We start from the raw sequence: 18,423 nt of genomic DNA on the forward strand, positions 1-18,423 counted from the left end.
GTAGACTGTCTTGTCAGTTAAGCGTAAGGTTACATTTGCTTTGGGTGGGATCTGTGCCTTATAAACATTAAATAGCCTCATTGTCACGGCAAATTCTGGTATGTTGCTTCTAACTGGTGTAAATTGATCATCTAGATTTAAGCATTATTTTCACGGAAACTGTGGTAACATTTATGCTTTGCTGAGCATTTTGACCAATCAAGGACTGCTTTTAACTTGCACCAAAAACACTGGAACACTCTAAACAATGCTATTGTATAGTTACTATCCTTTTGAGGAAGCACCTGCCCCAGTCTCAGTGACTAGAACACTCCTGTTCTATAATATTCTTTGTGATTGCATTCTGGGCTGGAGGCACCATACTGACTAACTATTTACAAATATATACCATTCTGTGAGACTTTCACCTCATAGGGTGTTAAATCTCCCTTTATAACCTGATAATTACTCTGACTGAAGGACTAAATAGAAAGTTAATATCAAATGAAAGTGTCTATCCAAGTTTTCTACTAAAGCATTTACTGTCATGTTATTATAACACATCTTCCCACATTTCACAATAAACAAGAGATTTTGGCCTATGTTGATTCAAAATATTGAATTGATTTTGATGTGTAAGACACTGGGGACATAGCACCTAACCTCTTGTATGAATTGAGGTATTAAATAATTATTCTGTTAATTGCTAATTATCCCTATCTGGGATCTGAATTTATCTTTATCATTCAAGTTTCACCTAGTCAGCTGTTATTTGACTATTTTTATCAAGGAAGACTGGAATTTCCTTATTGTAGAGTTAGTAATGACTTTAATTGATCAATTATATTTAATTTGGGACTTCGGATATGCTAAAGATTTTGCCTACAATGTTTTGACACTCTGAATGATGTGTTACTCGAAGAAACATGATAGTCCCATGATATCCCTGCTTTTCTCTTTCATGGAGGTAGCAAGGTTTTGAAGTAATCTTAGTAAGTTGATGTAATACGTATACCATTTAGATAATAAGTACCACATGCCAAATATAAGGTGCAGGTATTGGTTTTAGAGACTGGCCCAAATTAAGTGAGGGCTTTGTAGTCAATTATAATATTGAATATTGTGACTGCACCGTATCCCAGTTTATAAGTTAATACAGAATGAAGAACAGGAATGGTGAGGAAAGGAAAGAGTGGAGTACATGAATGATTAAACGTTGGTACGAAGTACCTTACCAGATTGGTGCTACGTATCCTGTCACACTGCTGACTTTAGTCCTGCAGAAAGTGGAGAGATTTTGAGAGGTTGAGGTGTGAGCAGTTCATCAAAGTACCAAACGTGGCTACTATTTTGTGACTTCCTAAGAATGGATCCAGGCACCACAATATTCATAGTATAATTTTGAAAAAGACTGTGTAAGTTATTTTTGATAATTTGTACAGTATTTGCTGGATCACTTGAATTGTGACTCTAAGCTTATCAGTTTTAGTGCCAAGTTAAATGTTTCATAATAGTTAGGTGTGACTGAGATTGTTTTCCTATTCTCTATAGGTGCTTCTGAAGCTGTTCAGTTACTGTGTAAAGGTGAAGGTGAATCGACAACAATTGATTAAACCAGAGATGAACCCTCTGAATGTAATGCTGGGGACACTGAACCTAGTGAGTTCTCGACCTTAAATGGAATTATTGTAACTCAACGATGTTCATCAGAAATGCCCCGGAACAAGTGGAAATGTTTGGTGATGTGCTGCCTAAGTCCAGCAGCTTGCTGCTGAGTTGGTCAGTCTATTGATAGCCTTCTTTATAGAAGGCTATAAATTATGGAGTTTGAAGTTCCTTTTATTCAAACTTATGAAATATGGTCAGTTAATGAACACCAATATTGAACAGTTTGTACAAGAACATAATTATTTGGATTAAAAGTCATATAAGAAATAAGTCAGCAAATACGGTATTTTCTGAAGTCAATTGTGTTAGTTTGCTCTTACTAAGGCATTGTTTGTATTTTAGGCACTGCTGGCAGAACAGGAGAGTAAAGACAGTGGTGGTGCAACAATTGCTGAGCAAGTGCTCAGCATCATGGAGATAATTCTAGATGAAGCAAACGCAGAACCACTGACTGAGGACAGAGTGAGTATTGTACTAAATTCTCAAGATCCAACGATTTTTCTGTAAGTGGAATTTTGGGAATGGAGCTAGTGACAATCACCTTCTTTGGGAATCAGCACCTAGAGAAAATGAAATCTTACAAAAAATATTTTTGCAACTTTGAGCAGCCAGCAAAGAAAAGCTGTGTCCAGCACAGGTCTCTGAAATGTTATTGCAATTAGCATTGGCATTGGTACCCTTAGTAAAAATAAAGGAGGAGTGCTTTCCAGCGAGCCATGTTGATGAGTGCAGTGGGTTTGGCTATTATTTCCTCCCATTCCCCTCATACATGTGCAATGTGAATTTTACTAGACTATTGTATGGACATTCACTGGAAAGGCTTAATACATTTTTATTCATTCTTTGAGTATGGACTCTGGCAAAGCTGGTATTGACCATCACTCATCTTGGCAAGTTAAACCACCTTCTTGATTTTGTGTAATCTCGTTCATGAAGATGGTCCTGTAGTGTGGTGAAGTAGGGATTGCCTTAATTTTGAATAAGTACAACAAAATGAGATATGATTGCGGTAATACAGGTCCAAATCAGAATGCTCAGTGATTGGGGGGGTTAATTGGAGTTGATTATGTTCTGATTATCCTTCTGGGTAATGAAGGCAATTAAAGGAACTTTGACAAATAGACATCTGGTAGCACTGAACTTGCATGTAAAATGACATTTTGATTAAGCTTTTCATCTTGCAGTCATAAGGACAATTTGCAAGAAATACCAAAGTAAAAGGAAAATGATGATTGGCTGGCAAGTGAACTGTAATTGTTACCATGGGCATTTCACCAGTTAATGATGACTGAGAATTCACTGCCAAACGTCATACGAATTTTAAACAATACAGGTTGGTTCTGATTAGCTAAGATATGGAGGAGCCAGTGTTGTACTGGAGTGGACCAAGTTAACAATCTCACAATTTAACAATCTCACAACACCAGGTTATGGTCCAACAGGTTTCTTTGGGAGCACTAGCTTTTGGAGCACTGCTGATGAAGGAGCAACACTTTGAAAGCTAGTGCTTCCAAATGAACCTGTTGGACTATAACCTGGTGATGTGTGGTTTTTAACTCTGATTAGCTAAAGAATTGCCCTCCAAATCAAGCCAGAGAAGAGATACTATGTTGTAAGTTTTTGAGTTGGGGGGTAGTTGAACAGGATCAGAACCTTTCTGTTGTGAACAGTGAAAGGAGATGCTATTTGATGTGAGCTGCTTGTCTTTGGAACATATGACCTACTCACCCCATCACACCTGCACTGAAATTCGTTGACTACATTACTTATTTTTGTGATGGACAGAAGGTCCTTTTGGCTCGGTCCCAGTAACATGTTAATGGTAAACATCATTCATGTTATTGCATAGTTGTAGTATGTAAAGCTTAAGATTATTCTGATAGTTTCTTGCTATATATTGTGCAAATGCATGAATAGCTGTAAGGACGTCACTTTTAGTCCTGGAAAGCACCCAGTCTCCATCAGTACCCAAGGGTAATGTGTCTCAAATGCTTGAGCAGCAGATGAAGCTACTACTGCTATGCAGTAGCAACATGAACAGTGTTCCCTAATAGCATGTTGCTGCCAAAGCAAGCAGACACTCTGCCTAACACATACGTGAGTAATGTAGTCTGTGAATTTCAGTACCTGTGTCATGCCAGGTGTCTAGGCAGTACTTCTCAAAGATGGTGGATCGTATCAAACACTATATATCCCTTTGGCTGCTCATTACAAGCAAGTTACTGGCCCTACTCAATTGTGCATGTTTGAAAACGCAACCGCCTGCACACACACACACACACACACACCCCAACCCCAAAAAAGCATTAAATGTAGTTCATACATTTACATTAATACATAGCTACATAGATTTTTACACAGAGCCCTGCCCTTTGAAGACAAAAACAAGTGCCCACACTATACTTGTTCCAACTCATCCGAATAGGTGACAGCCATTCTCAGGACAACCTGCTTTGTTTAGTCATGATTATCAGATGCATTCTTCGTGGCCATACCTCTACCTATCAGAGCGCACTTGTCATATATGGGACTCAGCTCCCATATATGAATGTTGTTTTCCTTTTAATTTGGTAGCTTTTGCAAATTGGTCTCATGAGTGCTAAATGAAAAACTTTGACAAAATGTGTCTTTTTCCAGCAAACCTTAGGTGAGTTATTGCAATGTATCCTGCGGGTATTACCCATCACAACCATTGTGCACCAGAGGTAGGTGGGCTGATTTCTTTGTTCTGGGTGTTCTTGAGCTGCTTGAGTGCTGGCAGAGCTGTAGTTGTCCCAGAAAATGGGATAGTCCTGACTTGACACCAGTAGATATTGGAGAGAAGTTAGGGACTTGGAGGGTAAGTCACTCACCACAGAGTACCCAACTCCTAAGAGTTCTTATAGAAGTTTCAATTGAATTTCTGGAACCTGGGCTGTTGATGTTGAGTAAGTTTGAAATTCAATGTCAAAAGGATAAACCCTTGTTAGCACTGATCATTTCCTGATGCTTGCATGGGCAATGTTATTCATCACCTACGTCTTGTTGAGTTTGGGCTTGGAATGCTTCACTATCTATAGAATTGTGAAGACATCTGCAAGCAGCCCCATTTTGACCTTAATGATCGAAATATGATCCAGTAACCATGATTTGAGGAACAGTGCTAATTCCATTAGGTATGTGTTCCAATGATTGTTGATGCATTTATTTTAGGTTAGGCAGAAAAGTGATAAAATTAAAAACAAATAATTCAAGCATTTGAGCTCTGTTATGGCCTACAACCAGAACCCATAGTGTACTTGTCCTCTGAGCCGTTAGTATGCAAAGAATAAGGCAAAAGTTAAACACAAGAAGCAACAATGAAGAGAAAAAGATTTCGTGTTTTTTAAAGTACTTCTCAAATCATAATTTTAGCTTTCATTGATGAAAAGTGTCTCTGGAAGCTTTTGAACAAAGGAAGAGAGGAGGTAATCAGAGGAGTATTGAAAGGTCGTAAGGCATATTTTCAAAAAGCAGTCAGCATTGTTTGACTGAAAAGGATGGGAAAGCAACGAACAAAGAATCATAGGATTTGAATAGAAATATAGATCGGAAGGTAGTTACTTAAGAGATGTCAGGTGCGATCATGCAAGTCTACACAGGTGCAAACTAAGATCTTGTCAATTCTTTGGGTCACAGTAAAGCATTGGATTTTTGATGACATTGAGGGTCATTGGGCAATAAGTTCAGGGACAGTAAGAATGCCACGAGAACAGTTCAGTAATAGTTCTGGCAAACAGGGAAGAAGCTGGAAAGGTTAGAACAGAGAGGCATCTGCATTCATGTAGCACATTATGCTGTGCTACCAGATGGTCTTATGTAAGGGCAGAGCATAACCAGTGAAGAAGAATGGACCAAGGTAAACTCCTGAGAAAGTGAGGTAAAAGATTTTGTACAGAATTTACTCAACCATCTGAGTTCCAAGTTCATGATCCTGGCTGTTCAGGAACGCAATGCATAGGACATAGAAACGTTTCTTTGCTTTTATCGATGTATATCCTTAGAGCTGACTACTGTATTCTCTCCCTAGTTACAGAAGTCTATCACTAAATCTATCTCTTGCCACCAGGGTAACTTGCTGCTGACAGGAGACAAAGATCAGCTGGTGATGCTGTTGGACCAGATTAATTCGACATTTGTCCGTTCCAATCCCAGTGTTCTCCAGGGTTTGTTACGTATTATCCCATACCTGTCCTTCGGGGAACTGGAGAAAATGCAGATTCTTGTTGATCGATTCAAACCCTACTGTAATTTTGACAAGTAAGAAACATTTGCTGACTTGTGATTGATGATGTGCATGTGATCATTCTGGAGCCCAACACACTCAGAATTACTTTCATACAGCTAAAAACTTCAGAGTTGGTTTGAAATTTTAAGGGGTGAGGTAACATTAACTTGTCTAATCAATACAACTTCGCAATGCATCTTCATTTCTGAAGAAACCATGTTAGTATTGACATTTTTAAATTTAAATGTATGGTTTAAAGATTCATCTAAAAGCTTATAGCATCCAACATGGTCTTGCTTTCCCTCACTTCCCCAATTTTTCATCGTGCTATTGTACTCATGACCTTTCTAATCCTTTCTTATCTCTGTTGTTCTGTTCTTAGATATGATGAAGAACATAACACCGATGACAAGGTTTTCTTGGATTGTTTCTGTAAAATTGCTGCAGGAATCAAAAACAACAGCAATGGACATCAGCTAAAGGAACTTATCCTGCAGAAGGGAATAACCCAGAATGCTTTAGAATACATCCGGAAACACATCCCAAGTGCCAAGAAGTGAGATTCATTTGGCTAGTGCTAAATATTTAATTTTGTTTCTTTAGCAGGAAATTATTTGGGTAAATAAATGTTAATGAGAGGGTAGCTGTGAGGCTTTGTACATACCAAGAAAGGAGAAAACCAAAGTTGTAGAAATGTGTAATTTGGAACCCCACACTGTTACTGATGACTGTATTGGTGATTGGTTTTAACATTGATGTTTTTACTGCTTACAGCCTTGATGCAGATGTGTGGAAGAAGTTCTTATCAAAACCAGCTCTTCCTTTTATTCTCCGCCTACTGCGTGGACTGGCTATGCAGCACCCTCCTACACAAGTTAGTTTTGTCTTCTCTCTTTCTTTATTTATTTTTCAATCTCTCTCATTACCTTTCCTAGCCTTTGTACATTTCCTGTTCTCCTAGTTTGCTACACTTCATTATTGGAAAGCAGAGCAGACAATTATTTTTGTGGAAAACTTGAACTCAGTAACAGGATCTCACTCGACCGTTCCAAACTGTGGGTCATGGCACTCCATGGGATCGCCAGAGAAAGTTTTCAGGGTTGCAGTGGATACACAAAGTGTGGTTAAGGTTGGGTCAGATAGAATTACAGCAAAAAGAGGAGAGATGAGGTTTGGTGAAGAGAGTGGGAATGGGGAGAACGCTCAATTCCTTTCATCTCTGTTATAACAGCTGAAACTACCTACCAAACTCCACTCAACAACTGAAAGTGCTCCATGCCCCCAAGTCAACAACTGTTGTACCTCACCCAAATACTCAGCAAGACCATACAAGTCTGAAGCATTAAAATTGAGTCACACCAGAAAATTGTTTGGGAAACACTGGCTCAGTTTCAACAAGTGGTTTGTCTGTGGTAGGCAACTTTGTAGTATAGCCCTCAAAGAATGAGCACAAGTGCAATAAAGTAAATTGCTGGAGAGAGGGAGTAGCAGTAGAGTGAGCCTAATGTCCTCTACTTGCCTGCTCAAGTCTAGATCAAATGACCTTGATCACCTCCTGCCAACTCAAGCTGATTGTGGAACTAACAGATTGAATGCGCGAACTAAGTTTTTTTTTCAAACATGACCTTTGCTTGTTTCTGAATATTGACATACTGCAAGGATTGGTGCTTGGGTCCCAGCTATTCACAGTTCTGCTCAAGGACTTGGGTTTGGCATTAAATGTAATATTTCATAGCTGCATTTGACACAAGACTAGGTGGAAGTGACACTTAAAGAGGAGACAAAGATGGTACAAGGGGTCTGGAGAAGCTAAGTAAGTGGGCAAAAATTGTTCAGTGGAATACAGTGTAGAGAAATGTAAGTTTATGCACTTTAGAAAAAAATAAATGCAGAGTATTAAAAGGTGAGCAGCTGGGAGGTTGAACTTTTGAGGATCTTGCATGTACTTTTTCATGAGTCATTGAAGATGAACATGTTAGTACAGCAAGTAATTAAGGCAAATGGTATGTTAACTTTTAATACAAGGACATTGAAATAGAGGAGTAAACATATTTTCCTGCAATTGTATAGAACCTCAGAAAATGTTTGTGGAGCGTTGTGTGCAATTTGGTCTCCTGACCTGTGGAAACATGACCTTAAAGGACGTGAAATGAGCGTTCACCAAACTAATTCCCAGTATGGAGGGATAATCCTATGAAGAAAGAATATGTGCATTGGGTGGTATATTTTCTTGAGATGTAAAAAATGCAAGAATCAAGCTCAGTCATGAAGTATGTTCAAGAATTATGAAATCCTGCAGTGCAAAAGAGGCCCTTTAACCCATCAAATCTGCACTGTCAAAAATGCACTGCTACTTACACTCGGCCCAAAGTCTTTATATGTTATGATTTTTCAAGTGCTCGTCCAAGTACTTTCTAAAGATTGAGGTTGCCTGCCTTGAGCATTCCAGATCCCAACTACCCTGTGGGCGAAAATAATTTTCCTCATATCCTCACAAATCCACTTGCTTTTCACATTAAATATGTGCCTCCTTGTTCTTTACCCTTCAACTAGGGGAACAGTTGCTTTCCATTCACCCTGTCCATGCCCTCATAATCATATACATCTCGATCGGGTACCCTCTCAACCTTCTCTATCTCCAAAGAAAACAACCTGAGTTTATCCAGCCTCTCTTCACAGCTGAAATGCTCTATCCTGGGCAACTTCCTTGTGATCTTCTGGACCCTCTCCAGTGTAATCACTTCCTTCCAATATTGTGGCCTAACCAAAATTGTGTAGAGCTGTAATATAATTTCCCTGCTGTTATGATTTATGCCTAGACTGATAAATTAAGTGACCTGTATGCTGCCTTAACTAATCTATTAATCTGTCAAACCACCTTCAGGGATCTGTGGACAAGCATCCCAAGATCCCTTGTCTTGTTACTTTGTTCCAAATTGCATCACCTCACATTTTTCAGGGTTAAATTCTGTCTGCCTCTGATATACCCACTTGACCAACCTGTCCATATCTAAATTTTCACTCAACCTGCTGACCAATCTTTGTATCACCCTCAAACATATTTCTCACACTACCCCTTTTGCATTCTCATCTATCATCATTTATGAATATCACAAACAATAAGGGACCCAGCATTGATCCAAATCAAACACCACTGGACACCAGCCTCCAGTCATAAAAATAGTCTTATACCACTACCCTGTGTCTTCTGCCACTAAACAACTCAAAATGGACAGCGTAGTGCCCCACCCCCACTCCAATGACCTTCACAAAATGGTGACTCAGTCCTGTTGGATGATCCTTCCCTGACCAATGGCCCAGCCTTGGCAAAATAATGACCCTCACCAACCTACTGAAGATGGTGAACTCACCACCATATAAACACACCTTCCCCACCCCCAAGACAACCTGACCTTTTCTGCTATCTTGGAATTCCTAACCATGACATCAGCCACAATCCTCTAAACTTGCTTTCCACAACCCTATCTAAATGCAACACCCCAGCAGCCCCCATGTAATCTGATGCTCCTTCATCTGATTGCTGCTAAAAAAAAAGTACCCCTTCCCCTCGAACATTTAATTTCTCACATTACGTTGTGCAACCCCCCCAAAAAAACCAGCCCTTACTATTAAAGCCTCTCCTCCCCCAACATTGATCAGCCCTGACCTTCCCCCAACTCTGCTGCAATCTCTCACGATCAAGTCTCTGAACAATCAATTTCAACAGGATAACAGCATAGAGGGAGATCAGGATAGTGCAGGAGAATGATGTTCAAGTGGAAGATCACATTTTTATCTCATTGGATGGGGGAATGGCTCATGGGCTGAATGGCTTAATCCTACTTTATATGTTCTTCTGCAACAATATTTTATGAAGCAATCCTTTTGAATCAGCAACTTAATCGCCATACTTAAAAAGCAGCACAAAAGGGGACCTAGAAATTAGCATTGTTAGGAAGCAGTATGCAGCTGTGAGAGAATTTCTAGCATTGTAGCAGTAAATAAGGTTGCAGTGGATTGAAAATATGGGTACATCAAAGATATTGACCAGAGATATTTACCAATCAAGATTTCTGTACTAAACATTGCACTTTATCTGGCATTCCAGATAGCATTTCATTTTCTTAAATCTCCAGGATGAATATTTCACTATAGATCAGTACTGAGAGGTGGTTAATGGGTCTACTGGAAGAGGTGAATGTGGTTTTATGGAAGGGAAGCCATGCTTTACTAATTTATTCAAGTTCTTCATGTGGATAAAGGGAAATTTATGGGTGGTTGCACTTGGAAGCTAAGTGGCAACGAGCCACATCAAAGGTTATGACATAAAATATGAGCCCATGATTGAGGGTGGATACAGGATTTGTGTAGCTAGCAGGAAGCAGAATGTAGCCACAAATGGTTGATTGAAAAAGCGCAGCAGGTCAGGCAGCATCCAAGGAAAAGGAGAATCGACATTTCGGGCATAAGCCCTTCTTCAGGAACGAAATGTCGATTCTCCTTCTTGGATGCTGCCTGACCTGCTGCGCTTTTCCAGCAACACATTTTTAAGCTCTGATCTCCAGCATCTGCAGTCCTCACTTCCTCCTCCCAAATGGTTGATTTTCAAGTTAGCATACCGTAATGAGTGGAGTGCCACCACAATCAGTATTCGGACCTCAAAAATTTATAGTTTATATCCATCACTTGGATGATGGGATCCAATGTAGAGTTTCTAAATTTGATGATTTCATAAAGATAGGTAGAAAAGTATGCTGAAAGTCAGACATAAGATGTCTGTAATTAGGTAGGTTAAGTGAATAGACTAATGTACCAGAAGGAGTCATACATAAGAACATGTAAACTTGTCCACTTTGGCATGAAACATCAAAAAGCAGTATACTTATATGGAGAGAAATTGCAGAAATCTGATATGTGCAGGGATCAAGATGTCCTGGTATGAATTGCAAGAAGTTAATGTGCAGACACAGCAAGTGATACAAAGACTAATTGTATTTTGTTGTTTATTCCAAGGGAACAGAAATATATAAGCAAGGATGTTTTGCAATAGTTGTGCAGAGCATTTATTAGACCATATCTGGAATACTGCTTAAAATTTTAGCCTCCTTGTATTAGAAATAGTTTAGAAAAGATTCACATAGAGGACTGCAGGGATGAGGGTGTTATGTGGAAATGTTTGAAAGGTTTGGCCTGTGTCCCTTTAAGTTGTACATGTGATTTTAGTGAAACACAAAAGGACCCTGAGGGGACCTGACCGACTGAAAGGATGTTTTCCCTTGTGGGAGAGACTAGAACTAGGAGAAGCGGTTTAAAAATCTCCCATTTAAGACCCAAGTGAGGAGGTTTTTTTGAGCCTTGTGCATCTGTAAAGCTTCCTTTTCTAACCTGTGAAGGCAAGATTGTTGTGCATTTTTAAAGCAGGAATGGATAGATCTTTGACTAACAAGGGAGCCAGAGTGTAAAAGGAGTGGATAGTAATGTGAAGTTGAAGCCACAATCAGAGTGAACTTGGGGGCTGAATGGCTTATTCCTGCTCCTAATTTATACCTTCATATGAATAGTTAAGAGTCAAGTACACATGGAAAAATGTACTTATCTCACTTTTTAAGATTAGAATCAATCTAAACATCATGGCATAGACAGAGAACACAGGGAGCTAACACCTTCAACATATTGTCTTGCTATCACCATTGTTAAAAGCTAACCTGACAATGCAACTTATTAAAAAAAGGTTTTGTGATTTACACATGAAAGAAGTGAAACTATCACTGTATTCTCACAGATGAAAGGCTTAACAGACAATCAATTTTTCAATGTATAATTTCAGTTACATCACACTGTAAATTTTTGCTATAAATTCTGTGTGTTAAGATTGAGCCCTCCACTACCACCTGATGAAGGAGCGACGCTCCGAAAGCTAGTGTGCTTCCAATTAAACCTGTTGGACTATAACCTGGTGTTGTGTGATTTTTAATCATGTGTCAGTGAAGTCATGGTGAGCCAAAGGACCTCTTCCTGTGCAGCACTGTTCTTTGTTTTTGTGATGTAGGCATAGCATATTGGCTGGCTCGCAAGCAGAGAGGCATTAATGGGCCTTTTCACATTGGCAAAATGTAAAGAGTGGTGTGCTACATTGATCAGTGCTCAGACCTCGATTGTTTTCAATTTTAGATAAATGATTGCGATGAGAAACATTATTTCTGATTCCCAAATTTGTTGATGACACAAAGTAGGAAAATAAACTGTAAAGAGGACTGAAGCTACAAAATGAAAACAATTGATCAAATCAGTGGCAAAGATCTGGGAAATAGAATGTGATGTATGAAAATGTTAACTATACGTTTTAGAACAGATTTATGGATCATGTTGTCATAACTCCCAGGTTAGATTTGAATTGAACATCTACATTACCAAACTAGGACTATGAACTCTGTGTCCATTATGATATAGAGTAGACCAGAAGTCAGATATCCCAAAGTGAAGTTATGCGGTTTACTGGTCAAATCTCAATTTGAATACTGCATTTCATTCTGGTTACACTGGAAATATGAGTCCCGAAAGCAAGGAAATAGTTCCAAGGATAGTCTCAGTATCAGATGAAGAAATTTGAGAAATCCTAGAGCTTCGAGTCCTAGAAAGTGAATGAGATATTTCGTGAGCTGCTAAGTATAACAAAAGGTTAATTCTGAAACATACTAACTCCCCAGAATGTGTTGACATATTACTGTCCATTGTATATCTTAACTGTTCCATGAGATTTTTTTTGACCAGCCTATCAGGCATGTTCTAACAAACCTTCAGAGCAGATGGCACTTGAACCTGATTCTCTGAGTTCAGAGGTAGAGACACTTTTACTGCATCACAAGAACCCCATAAACTCTCCCACTACCATATTCACAACACTAACCCATTTCAGATGTGCTTCACACAGTACGCGTTTAGTTGGAAAGCTGAATGAATGGTCCCTATAAGGATTGAGAGATGAAAATTCCTCAGGGTGATCTCCACATGAAAAGAGTGAAATTCCAGCTGGTAGTGTAGCTGTAAATGATTACTGTAACTTCTTAGAAAATGCTGGGTAATAGGTGAAGATGCCTAATTAATGAAAAAAATTTCAGGTCTGTTATGTTAATATTAGCATCTGTTTATTGCAAACACTGGAGCCTAGGCTGTTACAATGCCTGGTAGCATCTTAGAGTAATTTTTCCTTTGTACGTTTAATTATCAGATGTTAATTGGAACAGATTCCATCACAAACCTACATAAACTGGAGCAGGTTTCCAGTGATGAAGGCATTGGTACACTTGCAGAAAACTTACTGGAGGCATTACGAGAACACCTAGAAGTCAACAGGAAAATTGAAGCAGCCCGAAAGGAGACACGAGCAGAAAAGAAACGGATGGCAATGGCTATGCGGCAAAAAGCATTGGGCACTCTTGGAATGACGGTAAACATCGAATGTATTGAAAATAAAGTTCATGAAAGTCGGATGAACATGTTGGTTGGGACTACAGCTTAAGTAAATATCAAGATGGCCTGTTTCCATCTTGTGATTGCACTGTATTTCTAGTTCCAATCCCTTTTACCCACTCTGTTTCCATTTAACTTCCCTTGATTTTACTTGTCTTTCTAAACTGTATTTAAGTTTTTGACATGGTCTCTGTTTCAGTCATTAATGTTGGTTGCAAATCTTCACAAATACTTTGAGTAAATGTATTCTATTGACGTCTTCATAAAAAAATGAGCACAATACTCCATTTACTGACACTTAACTCCAACTGCTGCATTTTTCTGATTTTTGTCAACCTATCAGAATTCATTTATAGTTTCCTATCGTTTTTGGATTCAATATGGAACCTAAATGCAGTTAATACTGACAACTCAGTGCACTGTTGCAGGTGCTATTTTTCAATAAAAATATTAAACCAAGATCCATTCTGACATTTTGGATGTTTTGTTAAGGGCATTATTTGAGATACCTTTGAAGAGTTCTGGTATTCTGGCCAGTATTTATTGCTCAGTACTGATTTTCCCACATAGTTAAAAACAATAAATTAGCTGTTAAGTGCTTTAGGACATCTTGAAGTCAAAAAAGTGCTGTACAATTGCAAGTTCTTTTGGTCCTATCTGGTACATGGTCTTTGAAAACAGCTCTTTGAAAACCCTGAACATCACACTGAGTGCGTTTCCCAATCTGTGTCTGCCACCTAGTTAAAACATTCATTCGGCTTTGCCAAACACATCCTGTTTTCTGAAATCTATTTTGGTTGCTTCCAATTACATTGAATCCAAAATTTCCCTTGCCATGCAGTAACTAAACTGGATACATGTACATTATGGAGTTCATGCTCCAACACACTCAAACACTTCTCGGGCCTCCGCTTTGCCTTCCCCTGTTTCACTCTCTATCCTTGGAGTTGTCCTGCCATACGTGATGTTCACTCTCTGTTTAGCTAACATTTCTAAAACTTTTAGTACATGTTGGGTTATTACAGTTTGAAATATTTGTGGTCTGTGAGCTGAATACTTTGAACAAACTGTGAGCTTCCTCCTTTGGCATTGGTATAACTTGAAATTAGTAGATTGCTAGATGAACAAATAGATGGATCTCATAACACTAGCAATCATACATGTTCTCAACTTAACCTTTTGTCTGTATTCATGCATATTGCTGATATTTATACAACAGACAATTATTGGATTCCCCACTTAGTTTCTAGACTTGCAAGTATTACAGCCCATGTGTTGCTACACTAATGACATCATTTAGCATCTTCAGAGTTGTGTTGAACCTGGTCTTACAGCTGGTATGATCAGTGTCTGCTAACCTCTCGCGTGACGTGAATTCTTTCAGTGTACATTTAGCCATAGAGATATACAGCATGGATCCAGACCCTTCAGTCCAACTCATCCATGCCGACCAGAAAACCCAAACCAATCTTGTCCCACCTGCCAGCATCCGGCCCATATCCCTTCAAACCCATCCTATTCATATACCCATCCAAATGCCTCTTAAATGTTGCAAGCCTCCACCACTTCCTCTGGCAGCTCATTCCATACCTGTACCACCCTCTGTGTGAAAAGGTTGCCACTTAGGTCTCTTTTATATCTTTCCCCTCTCTCCCTAAACCTATGCCCTCTAGTTCTGGACTCCCCGATTCCAGGGAAAAGACTGCCTATTTACCCTATCCATGCCCCTCATAATTTTGTAAATCTCTGTAAGGCCAACCCTCAGCCTCTGACGCTCCAGGGAAAACAGCCCCAGCTGTTCAGCCTCTCCCTATAGCTCAAATCCTCCAACCCTGGCAACATCCTTGTACATCTTTTCTGAACCCTTTCAAGTTTCACAAGATCTTTCCAATAGGAAGGACACCAGAATTGCATGCAATATTCCAACAGTGGTCTAACCAATGTCCTGTACAGCCGCAACATGTCCTCCCAACTTCTGTACTCCATACTCTGACCAAACACCTTCACTATCCTTTCTACCTGTGACTCTACTTTCAAGGAGCTATGAACATGGACTCCAAGGTCTCTATTCAGCAACTCTCTCCAGGACCTTATTGTTAAGTGTATAATTTGTAAATCTTTTCTGAACCCTTTCAAGTTTCACAACAACTTTCCAATAGGAAGGAGATCAGAATTGCACGCAATATTCCAACAGTGGCCTAACCAATGTCCTCTACATCTGACTTGAAGATTGAGAGATGATAATTGGGAAATGGATTATTTCTGTAGGGAGAGCACATGTAACTGAACTGTGATATTCACTGCATTTGTGGTAATATTTAGAAGTGTTCACTTTGGAAGATTGGCAAAAAAGAATTCCAGAACAACTAATTGATAAAATGTTGTAATTATTAAGTTTATTTTCTTTCAACCAATAATAAATATTTAAATTGAATCCCAGGAAAAACTGTAGTCAAATTTGAAAACTACTCCATTGTCCACTTTCATGTGAGCAAACAGTTGTAAGATGAGTTCTGAAATGCCTTAATGTAATTCGCATGTTGCTAATTTCCAGGACGCTAAGTGATTCATGATCATCAGGCTTATGGACATCATACATTAACATCATACATATTCTTTTTCAACAGACTAATGAGAAAGGTCAGGTGGTCACCACAACAACATTACTGAAACAGATGGAGGAACTTATTGAGGAACCAGGTTTGACCTGCTGCATTTGTCGTGAGGGTTATAAATTTCAGGTATGCCTTGTTTGCCCGTAAGAAATGCACTTTTTTATACAGTCTCATGATATAGGTGTCTGCTTTTAGCACTCAACAGAATTATTCTTGAATATTGCTGAAAAAAGAATGTCTTGTTGAAGCTTTATGTCATGCACTAATCAAGGCAATTTGCGCAGAATACCTCTGCAAAGAAAAAAACATGTATACTTTGAGAGGAGTGTGATAATGGCAGAACGGCCAAGTTTTCTTTTAAATGTTAAACCAGGAAGGTTGTCTGTGGTCAAGGCATTTTGAATCAAAGAATGGCTGTCACCTATTTTGTTGAATTAAAACAGGGAGAGTGTACACATACTATTGATTGCCGTAAGTGAAAAGCTTTGACGAAATGTATCTTTCTTTCTTTGCCTTAGTTCTAAGTTCTGTACTACTAAGCAACTATTTATATAGAATGATACTTACTTATTTCTGTTACAGCCAACCAAAGTGTTAGGAATTTACACCTTCACAAAACGAGTTGCCATTGAAGAGTTTGAGAACAAACCACGAAAACAGCAGGGATACAGCACAGTCTCACATTTCAATATTGTCCACTACGATTGTCACCTTGCTGCAGTCAGGTACGAGTAACCCTTACCGTTTTACTATTTTTGGTGGTAAATAGGTGAGATTTGGTAATAAATTGAAGAAAGCTTTCTAAATGATGAGTGAAATAGTCATTGGAAAGCATAAATATAAGGTCATTAACCAAAAGGACAAATTAGGGCAACTTTCCAACACAGTGGCTTGCAAGGATATGGAATATCTAATCACCACTATTGGAAGTAAAGTCCGTAGTGATGCTTGTTATATATTTGAGAAGATTCTGGAGGAAGGGCCAAATCGAATGGCCTGGTGTGAACTTGAAACTTCAGCCATCAAGTCCATAATAGATACAGCAACAGTACTGAGCTGATTTAGGAACATTGCATGCTGTGATTTTAAAAATAAGTGTGCGGACTCTTGTGTTTCTGTGCCTGAGGTACTTGATCATTTGAATATTGCAATTACATGGTTAATCAACAGGGGAGCAATGAATCAATCATAGCTTATTTACTATAGTTTAAATTAGTGAATAGAAATATTCCTTCTACTGCTTTAATTAATCTTGTATTCATTGTACTTAAATAATCAATGCAGGAATGTAAAAACCTTCTTAAAATAACAGGGAAGGCATGTGAAAGACATTTGGTAGATCGTAATTCATCCTTTTTGTAAATTAACCATGTTTTGATTCTGTTTGTTGCTGAAATCATATATCATAATCATTAGGTTATGTTTATGCAGGTTTTGTTTTGAAATAAATAGCCCTCCTTCAATGAAAGGATCTGTCCCTACTCTGTGATTTTATATAATTACTAACGAGTCTTCTATGACATGGTTCAGAAGAAATTTGAAGTTGGATTGGAGGTTTTTTAATTATCAGGTGGAGTTTGCCGCCTTTAAAGCCATTGCTCAACTACTTCCCAAAAATTGGCAAATCAAGATAATTATAACTGTTTGCATATTCCTGGGAACAATTGTGGCTGTTCTGTAAATTATAGGTTTTGAATCAGGAAAATCTAGTACAAACTAAAATGACTGGTTTTCCTAATGCTTTAAAGTATATTTTACGTTTACAATATAATATAGTGGATCTAAAATTGATAGTGTTGTTTATATTTGGTTCATACATTTCTAATTAATTCAATACTGTGATTTGCTAAAGGGTATTACTAACTTGATATTAGTCTCAGTACATTGAGGGTACCTGTGGTTACTGCTGATGAACTGGTTGATTTTAGTGAGTTATCATTTCTAGGCTGGCACGTGGTCGGGAGGAATGGGAAAGTGCTGCATTACAAAATGCAAATACCAAGTGTAATGGATTACTACCTGTGTGGGGTCCACAAGTACCCGAATCAGCATTTGCCACGTGTTTGGCAAGGTAAGAGAATTAATTTAAGTAGAGAACCTAGGAACTGAATGAAATTTGCTAATGTCTCAATATATGGAGGCAGATGTAGCAAATATTGTGTAAACCACACGTAGTTATAGCAACACTGGAGGATGAGCAGTCAAACAGCAGACACATCTTAATGCAAAAATTGTGCAGTTATGTATTATGTAATAATGTAAGGTACTGGTAATGTCGTCAGAGTCCCAGAGGACCATACGTTTGCGCTGTCATAAGAGAGAGACAAATTGTGGTAGTTTAACCTGAGGGTCACCACACCTCAGGTGAAGGGACAGGTTGAGAAGGAGAGTCCTTCATGATAACCTTAACCAACATGAAATTGAACCCATGCTCTTTGCATCACT

General features: G+C 38.7%; 1 protein-coding gene across 8 annotated transcripts in view; it reads left to right on the forward strand.

Moving 5' to 3' along the window:
* Window positions 1-18,423, forward strand: part of ubr4 (ubiquitin protein ligase E3 component n-recognin 4) — a 202,298-nt gene that overhangs the window by 179,756 nt on the left and 4,119 nt on the right. For all 8 annotated transcript variants that reach the window (XM_087980458.1, XM_043675848.2, XM_087980459.1 and 5 more), the window contains 9 exons: window positions 1,531-1,638; window positions 1,990-2,109; window positions 5,735-5,925; window positions 6,276-6,449; window positions 6,668-6,767; window positions 13,122-13,340; window positions 15,991-16,104; window positions 16,561-16,703; window positions 17,924-18,049. In XM_087980458.1, the coding sequence (XP_087836584.1) occupies window positions 1,531-1,638; window positions 1,990-2,109; window positions 5,735-5,925; window positions 6,276-6,449; window positions 6,668-6,767; window positions 13,122-13,340; window positions 15,991-16,104; window positions 16,561-16,703; window positions 17,924-18,049 (1,295 nt within the window). The remainder of the gene's footprint in view (window positions 1-1,530; window positions 1,639-1,989; window positions 2,110-5,734; window positions 5,926-6,275; window positions 6,450-6,667; window positions 6,768-13,121; window positions 13,341-15,990; window positions 16,105-16,560; window positions 16,704-17,923; window positions 18,050-18,423) is intronic.

This window comes from Chiloscyllium plagiosum, unplaced genomic scaffold (assembly GCF_037043375.1).
Source record: "Chiloscyllium plagiosum isolate Xiang-an unplaced genomic scaffold, Cpla_swu_hap1 HiC_scaffold_37, whole genome shotgun sequence".
In the NCBI taxonomy this organism is placed as follows: Eukaryota; Metazoa; Chordata; class Chondrichthyes; order Orectolobiformes; family Hemiscylliidae; genus Chiloscyllium; species Chiloscyllium plagiosum.